This window comes from Pelobates fuscus, chromosome 11, assembly GCF_036172605.1.
Source record: "Pelobates fuscus isolate aPelFus1 chromosome 11, aPelFus1.pri, whole genome shotgun sequence".
Lineage (NCBI taxonomy): Eukaryota > Metazoa > Chordata > Amphibia > Anura > Pelobatidae > Pelobates > Pelobates fuscus.
The window spans coordinates 122,610,415-122,623,414 of NC_086327.1; the positions used below are offsets into that span (position 1 = coordinate 122,610,415).

At 37.4% G+C, this 13,000-nt stretch overlaps 1 protein-coding gene across 1 annotated transcript in view; it reads left to right on the top strand.

The window, feature by feature from the left end:
- The first annotated feature begins 3,409 nt into the window (after positions 1–3,409).
- The window catches only part of BACE1 (beta-secretase 1), a 35,722-nt gene continuing 26,131 nt past the window's right edge, over positions 3,410–13,000 (top strand). The window contains exons 1-2 of the mRNA XM_063436348.1: positions 3,410–4,098; positions 10,160–10,248. Coding sequence (XP_063292418.1) covers positions 3,838–4,098; positions 10,160–10,248 — 350 coding nt within the window. The 5' untranslated portion in view covers positions 3,410–3,837. The remainder of the gene's footprint in view (positions 4,099–10,159; positions 10,249–13,000) is intronic.

Genomic DNA, 13,000 nt, shown 5'->3' on the forward strand with positions numbered 1-13,000 from the left:
TCCATATATTATCTGTATACAGTGAGTCCTCCATATACTATCTGTATACAGCGAGTCCTCCATATATTATCTGTATACAGTGAGTCCTCCATATATTATCTGTATACAGTGAATATTCCATATATTATCTGTATACAGTGAATATTCCATATATTATCTGTATACAGTGAGTCCTCCATATATTATCTGTATACAGTGAGTCCTCAATATACTATCTGTACACAGTGAATATTCCATATATTATCTGTATACAGTGAGTCCTCCATATATTATCTGTATACAGTGAATATTCCATATATTATCTGTATACAATGAGTCCTCCATATATTATCTGTATACTGTGAGTCCTCCATATATTATCTATATACAATTAATATTCCATATATTATCTGTATACAGTGATTCCTCCATATATTATCTGTATACAATGAATATTCCATATATTATGCTTATACAATGAATATTCCATATATTATCTGTATACAGTGATTCCTCCATATATTATCTGTATACAATGAATATTCCATATATTATGCTTATACAATGAATATTCCATATATTATCTGTATACAGTGAGTCCTCCATATATTATCTGTATACAATTAATCCTCCATATATTATCTGTATACAGTGAGTCCTCCGTATATTATCTGTATACAATGAATATTCCATATATTATCTGTATACAGTGAATATTCCATATATTATCTGTATACAGTGAATATTCCATATACTATCTGTATACAGTGAATATTCCATATATTATCTGTACACAGTGATTCCTCCATATATTATCTGCATACAATGAATCCTCCATATATTATCTGTATACAGCGAGTCCTCCATATACTATCTGTATACAGTGAATATTCCATATATTATCTGTACACAGTGAAAATTCCATATATTATCTGCATACAATGAATCCTCCATATATTATCTGTATACAGTGAGTCCTCCATATACTATCTGTTTACAGTGAATATTCCATATATTATCTGTATACAGTGAAAATTCCATATATTATCTGTATACAATGAATATTCCATATATTATCTGTATACAATGAGTCCTCCATATACTATCTGTATACAATGAGTCCTCCATATATTATCTGTATACAATGAGTCCTCCATATATTATCTGTATACTGTGAATCCTCCATATATTATCTATATACAATTACTATTCCATATTTTATCTGTATACAGTGAGTCCTCCATACATTATCTGTATACAATGAATATTCCATATATTATCTGTATACTGTGAATATTCCATATATTATTACTCTGTATACAGTGATTCCTCCATATATTATCTGTATACAATGAGTCCTCCATATATTATCTGTATACAATGAATATTCCATATATTATCTGTATACAGTGAGTCCTCCATACATTATCTGTATACAGTGAGTCCTCAATATACTATCTGTACACATTGAATATTCCATATATTATCTGTATACAGTGAGTCCTCCATATACTATCTGTATACAGCGAGTCCTCCATATATTATCTGTATACAGTGAGTCCTCCATATACTATCTGTATACAGCGAGTCCTCCATATATTATCTGTATACAGTGAGTCCTCCATATATTATCTGTATACAGTGAATATTCCATATATTATCTGTATACAGTGAATATTCCATATATTATCTGTATACAGTGAGTCCTCCATATATTATCTGTATACAGTGAGTCCTCAATATACTATCTGTACACAGTGAATATTCCATATATTATCTGTATACAGTGAGTCCTCCATATATTATCTGTATACAGTGAATATTCCATATATTATCTGTATACAATGAGTCCTCCATATATTATCTGTATACTGTGAGTCCTCCATATATTATCTATATACAATTAATATTCCATATATTATCTGTATACAGTGATTCCTCCATATATTATCTGTATACAATGAATATTCCATATATTATGCTTATACAATGAATATTCCATATAGTATCTGTATACAGTGATTCCTCCATATACTATCTGTATACAGTGAATATTCCATATATTATCTGTATACAATGAGTCTTCCATATATTATCTGTATACAGTTAATATTCTGTATATTATAACTCTGTATACAGTGAGTCCTCCATATATTATCACTCTGTATACAGTGAGTCCTTCATATATTATCGGTATACAGTAAATATTCCATATATTATTACTCTGTATACAATCAATATTCCATATATTATCTGTATACAGTGAATATTCCATATATTATCACTCTGTATACAGTGAATATTCCATATATTATCTGTATACAATGAGTCTTCCATATATTATCTGTATACAGTTAATATTCTATATATTATAACTCTGTACACAGTGAGTCCTCCATATATTATCACTCTGTATACAATCAATATTCCATATATTATCTGTATACAGTGAATATTCCAAATATAATAACTCTGTATACAATCAATATTCCATATATTATCACTCTGTATACAGTGAATATTCCATATATTATTACTCTGTATACAGTGAATATTCCATATATTATCACTCTGTATCCAGTGAATATTCCAAATATTATTACTCTGTATACAGTGAATATTCCAAATATTATTACTCTGTATCCAGTGAATATTCCAAATATTATCACTCTGTATACAGTGAATATTCCATATATTATTACTCTGTATACAGTGAATATTCTATATTGTATCCTCCATGGGGGGTGGGATTTCTGCTATTACTGTAATTAGCAATAGATGCTACTGATTGCAAAGAGCATGAGTTATAGCATTATAATAATAAAAAATAACAATACCAACAATAAAAATGATAATTATGTCATTAAGACATTTATATATATATATATATAACGCAGTAATGGCAAACCTCCCTTTCCCCTGTTTCTTAACTGCATTTCCCACGATTCTCCCCAATTCTTTAAACTGGCTAAGCATTATGGGTAATGAAGTTCAGAAAGATGGTGGGGGGGGGAGGGCATTTTTAGCCATTACTGGATTCCAATATCTCTGTAAAAGCCCCGATTCTCCTGGGTATGGTTTGTTTCTGATATCCACAACCCTCCTGTAAACAACATTTTTCAGTTCTCCTTAAATTACTATTTAGTGAATAACCCCCGTGGTTAAATAATAATAAATAAAAATAATATTGTTGTTATTATTCTGTGTTTTTAAATATAAGCTGATGGAGTTTGTACAGACAGTAATTTGGGCTGATCACACCCGTCAGGGCAATCTGACCCACAATCTGTTGGTTCTGAATGGATTGTGCTCGCTGGTCCCACACTGGATACAAACAGTCACATTGTTTATTTGTGTTCCTCCAGGAATGTTACAATGTATCAGCAGGTGGGTCCATCGCCTCGTGTCTCACTGTTACCAATCCTACAGGAACTACATCTCCCATGGACCTGCAGGAAGCCCCCTCCTCCTCCTGCTTGTCAGGACCAGGAGATCAGCAGTTCCCAGCCACTGACTTGTAAAGACAAGGAGAAAGGAGGAGATCTAAACACAGCTGCCTGGCACCATCAGGAGGGAGGGTGAGAGAGACCCAGGCATGCACTCAATCCATCCATGATGAGGGAGGTGGCAGTGGGAGACACTGGGGCCTGGAACATGACAGCATCCAGCTTGGACCTCCTCCCTGCAGACCTCTAGATCAGAGCATCCTTATCTCCCCTGGGGGAGGAAGGAGACACCCAGGATCTGTGTGAGATACACTGAACTGGCATGGGAAAGAATTGGGATTGACACAGGTCCCAAAGAAGAGGTGTCTCCCCTGGGGCTCCTCAGTGAGAGGAGGAGGAGCAGGTTGGCAAGATGGAGCTTGGAGCCCGTGCCAGTGCAAGCAGCATTTTTCTAGTGCTGCTCCCCTGGTTGCTGTCAATTGCTGGGCAGGTGGCCATCAGGGTACCTCTGAAGAATGGAGCAGGTCCTAATGGAGCCCAGGGCAGCAGAGTCAGGAGATCAACAGAAGAGTCTGGACAGGACAGAAACTTCCTGAACATGAGAGATAACCTGAGGGGGAAGTCTGGCCAGGGATATTATGTTGAAATGAGGGTGGGTACCCCTCCTCAGAAGGTAGGTGACACCTTTACATCCACCCATCTCCCTTGATCAATGAAACAGAGAGAATATATAATTAGATGGGGTATATTAAACGTGGGTTTGCTGGTACCCTGCTCCAAACACATAATACAGGGCAGGTAAATAGGGAGCAGGCAGGATTTTACTGTCTGACTCTACCCCTAGTGAATGGCCTTCCTCCTCCCAGCCTTTGTTATAGTAGGACAGCAAATCCTACTATACATTGGCACTGGCTGGCTGCTAATGATGGGAGTTGCACTTTCAACATGTGGGGTGCCTCAGGCTGATACACAGTGTTTAATGTGTGTGAAGCTGCTCTCAGATTTAGTTAGCAATGCATGCCCACACTAGGATTTTATTTATAAACAGATTCTACTCCAATAGTGACAGTCTTTCAAAATGAGCTGTTTGCTACAAACGTTAAAAGGCACTTATTTACAGACTTATTTACAGACTTATTTACTAGGAAATTCAAATTTCAGACAAAAATCAGCTATGTATTCAGCTTGGCTATTTTAAACTTAAAATTTCATTTCATTTGGAATTCCTGACATTTGACACTTCAGTGACTAGCCCTGCCTACCAGGAACTGCGAGAACTGATAAGGGTTTTGTACATTTTTAGCCAGATTAGTTCAAGTGAAAAAATTGTAAATTAAAATACATTTCTTATTTTGCTATTTTAAACAGAAAAAATAACCTCTTAAAGGGTTACTCCAAGCATCATGGCTACTAACCCCGTCTGTAGTGGTTAGAAATACCCTGGACCCGTTTCCTGGGTCACACCGGGCATCGATGCCCTCCTGTGGCCAGTGATAATTGTTGGCTTCTGCAGAACTGCAGTCGATCTTGCCAGCCACTCTTTAGCTGAGAGCATCAGCTGACCGCTCTCAGTCAATAAATGCAATTCTGACTTGCACAGACTCTATAAACACTTCCGTAAAGGGAGACTTAATGCCTAAACTGTCTTTGTTCCACAGGCACAGTTTAATTTAGAATTTCGTTAGAATGTCTTGCTCTCTTAATAACCTGTTAGAGCCTGCAGTAGCCTCCTGTGTGTCATTAGAGTTCAATTAACAGAGCAGGAGATACAAACTCCTAAATTAAACACACTGTGCTGTACGATCTGATTGAAACCATTCTTTCACGGAGGCCGTGTGAGTCACAGCCAGGAGAGGTGTAGCTAAGGCTGTATAGACAGAAACAAAAGTCATTTAACTCCTAAATGGCAGAGACTTGAGCAGTGAGACTACAGGGACATGATCGATACACCATTTCATTATGCTAAAGTTGTATTGTTGCTTGGAGTATCCCTTTAATTACAACCTTATTTTTGTAGGGTCCACAATGTTCCTCTGTTGTGGGGCTTGATTGTTAAATAGATTTAAAGAGAGAAGGGGACCTAGGCTTTCCAATAAATTATTTTACTTCTAATATTGTGAATCTAACAGTTAAATTGTGTGATGGTAACATATGAAATGTTTTATTTAGTCTTACAATTCATTTCTTCAATGCTTATAATGTAAATAATGTAGTATACTTCTTTCTCTTTTCCTCTCAATAACAATATTTAACACAAGAAAAATGAATATGCACAGAATTGACATTAGACAGCCTGGAACTTTAGCTCCGAGTTGGTTAATGACACCCGTACGACTATGCGCGAGGTGGAATTATGCCTCCGGAAGCAGAGAAGTTAAACCCTGTATGTACAGTGTTTAAAGGAAAATTCTGCACACTCCAGGCACTATAACCACTTCAAATCACTGAAATGGTCATGGTACTTCAAATAACGCTTTAATCATACAGTGTCTGTTTAGCAACAAATACAGGTTTTCTGCTACAGTTACTGTATCATAGAATTTATCATCATAACATTATCATAATATTTATACCACGTTATAATAAACTGGAAAAAGTTAAAAACAGCCAAGTTGTGACCTTAGCCTAGTTGCAGAAAAGTCCACACTTTTTGCCTAGATTTTGCAATTCAGTTTTCAATTTTCTACAATTTACAGGGTTATTCAAAAATGTGAGCATTCAAAGTGAATTTCAAATTTAAGGCCAAAGTGGTCAAACTGTAAGCATGCCTGACTCAGACAGTTCTTCAGTTCGACTATTCTCACCTTAAATTAGAAATTTATTTGAAATTGTCACGTTGGTGAATGACCCTGGATCATTCTAAAGAACAATTGTTTTTCTAGTACACACTTTTTAGCCTCCCTAAATCCGTGCTATTCTTGACACATAACCTGAGGGTTATTCATTTAAATGTGAATGGCAAGGAATTAAATGTGAATTTTAAATTTTAGATTAAAATAGCTGAATTGAAAATATAACTGGCTTCTGCTAGGATAGCCTGAAATTTAAATTCACATGTGATTTCACAGCAACTCTCACTATGGTGAATAAATGTTTGTTTTTTTTACCTACATATGACTCCTCTATTACTGCACAGATAATTTATGGAACACTCGTATTTAAATATATGGTATTTTAGTGTGTTACTTTTTTCTTTAGATTTAGGGCCCCATATGCCCCCTTGTTATAAAAAAAAATAAATTTAAAAAGTTAACCCCCCCTCAAAAAAAAGAAAATCTCATTGCAGCAGTCACCATTGATGACGTTTAGCCAATCTTATAAAAAAACACTGGGGATTAAATGGATACTATAGTACCAGGAATACAAAGCTGTATTCCTGGATCTATAGCTCTCTCTGCCTCCCTTGCAGGTGAATAAAGGGTTAGAAACCCTTACCTTACCCCAGCACAGTTGTCACTTGGCACGGGCCGATGCACCACCCCCCTGGGACATCCCGCGATGAGCAAGCTCTAATGCGCATGCATGGTAAATGCAGTACGCGTATTAGACCTCCCCATAGAAAAGCATTCAATCTGATGCTGGGTGTCCTCATGCAGAGCGTGAGGATGCCCAGCATCAGGTACTGGACCAGAGGTCTGTTTGGATCCAGGAAGCCCTCTAGTGGCTGTCTGGTAGGCAGCCACTAGAGGCAGACTTAGAGCTGCAATGTAAACATTGGAGTTTCTCTGGAACTGCAGTGTTTAACGTTTCAGCACTAAGGGCAATAGGGATACTGAATCCAGACCACTTCAATTAGCTGAAGTGGTCCGGGTGCCTACAGTGTCCCTTTAAGGGCGCATTAACTGCAGTTGACCCACTCTGCCAGTCTAATGCTTTTCATAAGAAACATTCAATCTAAAGCTTCTCTGTGACATTTAAAACTGAAGCTGTTAAGAAGGAAGGGACTCTAGCGGCTGTCTGCCTGATATTCACAAGAGACTTGTTCTCAGACAAATGTAGACGTCATTGCTTCTCAGTAACAGTAATGTTTTTCATTGTCAAATTAAAGGAACTACAGCTATGCGCCAAAACCACAACATTATGGCAAAACTACATCGTTTTGGTTCGTAGAGTGTCTCTTTAATTGCTTATAAAGCTGTATTTTATATGCAAAGCTTTCACTTACATTCTGAATCTCCACACGTACCTTCCTGTTACACAAAAAGCTTTTTACATATAATTGACACACAATGTACCCATATCAATTACACACTGAGACTTTCCTTATACTCTGTCTATAGGCAACCAGACCACTTCATCTCACTGAGTGCAGTGTCCCTGTCTCCTTAGCACTGCGGCTGAAGCCATTGCAGTTTCAGAAAACCAAATCTTGTCAGTTCATTGAGATTTTGCCAATTTTTCCGGTTCAGGATTTCCAAACAGACAAATGGAATGCGATAATCATCTCCAAATCGATCAATGGTTAAGATAAGTAGACAAGTGACTAGTCTGGTACCCCTATGTGGGATTGCCATATTTAAGGATACCCATTTATGGAGAGAGCTGTGTTTAGTAGATAGCTCCCTTATTATGGCCATCCTATATAAGGCTACTAAATCAGGGCGCTATCTAATAAGAAGCTGAAAGATCAAGGTTAAGAAAAGCAATGCGATATTTATTTTCTGATATATGACTTGCGAGTTGTTGACTAGCTGAATAAAAAAAAAAAATTAAAAATCCAGATAGGTTTGCTTTAATTAAAAAAATGTTTAAAAAAAATTGCTTTTAATCTGCTTTAATTTTAAAAAAAGAAATAGCTGCAAACTGGGTATGTTTATGTTACTCATGAACATGGATTGTCAGGAATTTATCAACGCAGTACTGAGTAATCGATAACCTGATCTGGATTTGTTTTCTCCTTTCTACTAATTGGGGGAAGGGGGTACTGGAAGACTTGGCTACATGACCTCAGCAAAGCATCCCACGAAGGTCATCAGTCAGTGCGAGTCTGCAATCTTGTCCGTGTACTTGTATTCTGATGGTAACAACCCCCCCTATACTTCAATTATGTAAGGAAGGAAACTTTCACTTTAGGGGGTGGGTCTGGAGTTGTGACCAGAGGCAGGGTAATTCCCATCATGACTTATTAATAACCGTTTATAAAACAGAAAACGTCAGCTAGAACAAGACCTTAGACTACTTTGCAAACACATTTTATATATAGTTTAATTACACATTAATATATTGAAATAAACCAACCTTGGAATAGAGGCGTCTAATTCCACACTGACTGTTCCTTAAAATTGTAGTGTCAGATCTTTTTGCAAACTGAGTTGGCGAGGTTTGCCAACTCCTGACAGCTTGGCTCCAGACGGTTTCTTATTTTAATACCTGTGTTATGATTATTTGCGTATTACCAGAAAGGAAAAGAGAGACTCCTAAATAGGGGCATCGGGATGTATGGTCCTGTATTCTTGCACATTAAATGGGAAGTCTAGCCACCATAACCACTACATGCTGATGTAGTGGTTATGATGCCAATAGGCTGCAGTCAGCGTCCATCATTTCTTGGACAAACTATTTTTTCGAGTTGTTGGATCAAAGCTGTGGTTTCCCAAGGCACCCGCCACCTTCCCAACAGAATCAATTTAATATATAAATATATATACTTTAGTAATCGCTTGCTGTTTTCAATTCAGCTATTTTGGTCTGAAATTTCACATTTCAAATCTCAAGTGAATAACCCTGTGAATAAACGTTTAAACGTCTCTCTTTAATGTGATAAATCACATCTATAGAAATGATCAATATATATTTCATACAAAATGTTTATATATTGAAATATACGTTGTATAGTCAGTTATGAATAATATTTCAACATTGCAATATTGTGCTAGAAGTCTTTCAATAAAAAGTTATTTAAAATTTACATTTAAAAGAAACATGATTATTCGCTAAACTTCAAATTGTTGGGGATAACAAACTGTGGGTAGAAATAATCCAATATTATTACACACACTGCAGGTCACAATTAAAGGGAAACTATTGGCTAGGAATACACGATTATAGTGCCATCCTCGCTCATGTGAACCCCATTCCCCCTCTGGAGCGCATAACCCTTTTGTCACTTACCCGAATCCAGCCCCTAAAGCACATGCGCGGCTGGTAGACAGCCACTAGAGGTGGAGTTACCCGGCAATGTAATTACAGTTGCAGGGTAAACTGGCAGGGGCACTGACTGCACCCAGACCACTTCAATGAGATAAAGTGGTCTGGGTGCCTATAATGTCCCTTTAAGAGATCTGTATCACAGCCACAGAAAAGTTGTCCATTGACACCCAAATACCTTATTAGACAATGATTTAATTCAATTTACGACTTCATAAAACTTAAAACACTTTAACGAAGACAATAAGTACCGTAAATAGATTTTGTTGATTCTGCCGAGCTATAAAATCTAGTATGTGCTAACTCAAACAATATAGTGACTTCCATCTGGTGAATAAGAAGAAGAATAAAAATCTCTTGTTAGAGACATAAAAATGCTCGGTATTGAATGGTCTCACTCAAATTAAGTTTGAATGGTCTATAGCTGCACCATTATAGTTGTGTCAAAATGTTGCCATTTTAATTTGATTTCACTACAATTTGGAGTATAGAGAAAAAAACCCCAAACAGAGAACAAAATGTTATACGGAAAAAAATAAATGGTGTTTTTGATAATTTTTCTCAATGCTAATTTATCCCTTTTACAGCTCAATATCTTGGTAGACACTGGTAGCAGTAACTTTGCAGTTGGCGCTGCCCCTCACCCTTTCCTAAAGCGATATTACCATCGACAAAGGTAAGTGTCAAATCTCAGAATCTCAGAATGCGTACACAAAAAGCGAAATGCGTCATACCGTATTTGTTTGCTGCGCAGTTGACAAGCTGAAGTTTTTTAGGAATTTTGAGGGTTCCCTGCCTGTACTTGATGTTATGAGAAGGAAAGTTTGGAAAATGTGTTTCCTCCTGGTTAGTAAACGGTCCACGAGACCCTAATTTCCATTTAATAATCTATAATCCCACAGCACCATTATATGTTTGCCATGTCTATCCAAACTAGACTGACTACTGTCTAACTTCTCTGTAGTCCCAACTAGAGGAGAACTGACTCAAAGTCCAGATCCCACCAGATTGATACTAGGGTAGGGGCTATGTTGGATGGAGGTAAAAAGAAGGAAAAGGATATGACGTCTTAATAGCAGCAAAGGATATAGAGTTTGTTTTGGTGGAGCAATTTACATATACCTAAATATTAATAATAAGTTATTGGTTTGATCATGTTTTCTGAATGCATTTTAATTACTGACAATTTATATATGTTTACACTGATCTGCATGGAGAAGTAGTTTTGCTTTAACATTTATGAATTATTGATGTGATGAAATCTTTGGACTGCACGCTATATGTTGACACATATAAATATATATATATGTGTATATTTCCAAGCACCCTATAACACGTGTCAACCCCTTCCCTTTTTTTGCTACACAGGATATAGCGTGTTTGTAGCATGAAATCTTATAGGGTTATATGTGTTTATGCTGAATATGTATGCGATGTTAGTCCAAATGGTATAATGATGATAATTTATTTGAGTAATGAGCACATTAGATGTTGTGAGGTGTACGCATGCAGTGAGCTGGTATGGAGCATTGCAGAACTTGCAGAGATGAATGTTGTACAATGTACAGAGTTTGGAAACTGCATTGCAAATAGGAAACATAATAATGTCAACCCTGCTTTCCTTTGGTTGGGGACGGTGTTTTAACTTGGGATGGGTGAATGTAGAGGTGGTAGTAGGAATGGATGTATGGAGGGTTGTATGGAGAGAGGGAGAGAGGGAGGGATGGAAGGATGGAAAGATGGAGGGAACAAAGGGATGGAGGAAGGGTTGGATTGATGGATGGATGGATGGCAGAGGGGGTGAAAGGATGGAGGGATGGAAGAATGGGGGAGTGGTAAGGTTGAAGGAATGGAGGAATGGTAAGGTTGAAGAATTGGAGGAAGAGTTGGATGGAGAAATGGTTGGATTGAATAGATGATGGAACAAGGGAAGTTTGGATGGATGGATGAATGGAGGGAGGGAAGGAGATAGGGTTGGATTGAATAGATGGATGCAAGGATGGAGGGATGGAAGAAGAGTTGGATTGAATAGATGGATGGAAGAGTGGAGGGAGGGATGGAATGTTGGAGGGATGGTGGAAAGGTTGGATTGAATAGATAGATGGAGGGAGGTTTGGATGGATGAGGAATTTTAAAATGGGTGGATTAAAAAGATGGATAGAGGGAGATTTTGAGATTTGGTTGGATTGAATAGATGGATGGGGGGACGTTTGGATAGATGGATGGAGGGAGGTTTGGATGGATGGATTGATGGTTGATTGAATAAATGGATGGATGGGGGGACATTTGGATGGATGGATTCAATAGATGGATGGAGGGAGATTTGGATGGATGGATTCAATAGATGATGGATGGAGGGAGGTTTGGATGGATGGATGGATGGATTCAATAGATGGATGGAGGGAGATTTGGATGGATGGTTTCAATAGATGATGGATGGAGGGAGGTTTGGATGGATGGATAGAGCGAGGTTTGGAGATTAGGATGGATTGAATAGATGGATTGATTGAAATTTCTTCCCCATCGTTTACTTTAAAAAAACATCTCCCATTGCTCCTTGGCCAACTAGGGTTAGAGCCAGATTGCTGTCAATGCTGCTTTTATTGTAAGTTTCGAGTGATAACGAAGTCGCTCGCAGCTATTGTCTTCGGCAAGGCAGAGGTTAACACTCCAGTAATGTGATAGAGAGAGACAGAGGGCCGGTAACCACAGAAACTGTAACATATAGCAGCTGGTGAGAGAGTACTGCTGGGAGAACGCCATTTATTCAACATGCAAGGCCAATAAATAATCTTTTTTTATCTCCTAATTAGGACACGAGCCAATCATTCACGTCCATGTTTGTTCCTTGTCTCCCTGATATGCTGTCACAGGGGAGGGGGAAGAATGAAACATAGTGTCAGTTTACATTTTGTGATGAATCCGTATGGTGATCTTTTTTTCTGAGTTTTTTTTTTTTCATTTATCATTTGGACTTACCTCTTACCACATCAGGTGTTCTGTTTGTAATCTTAAGGCTCCAGAGGCTTTAGCATGTTTTTATCTAAATTGTGTATTTTAATGTGTTTAGAGTTATGTTAAATGCTTGCCAAGACAGTCCTGATTTTGAACCCCTGTTATGGTACTTTCTCTGGTGGTCCAATTATAGGCTGTGACACAAATGTTGTACTTGTCGTGGTACTGGTACACATTACATTAGATGACAGAAACTAAAAAAAAAAAAAACCATTTTGATTTGGAAAAAAATGATGGCCCATCCCTCGCCTGCTAAGTTATTGTCAGCATAATAGCCTGTGGTACTCATAAGTCAATTAAATGTACTTTATTTACTTGTAAGTCCCGTAAACAGTGAATTTTGGTATATTCAAATGGCTGTTCTGTACACAGGATGGTGAGCTCTCCTCATGTATGTCAGACCGTGTGTAGCA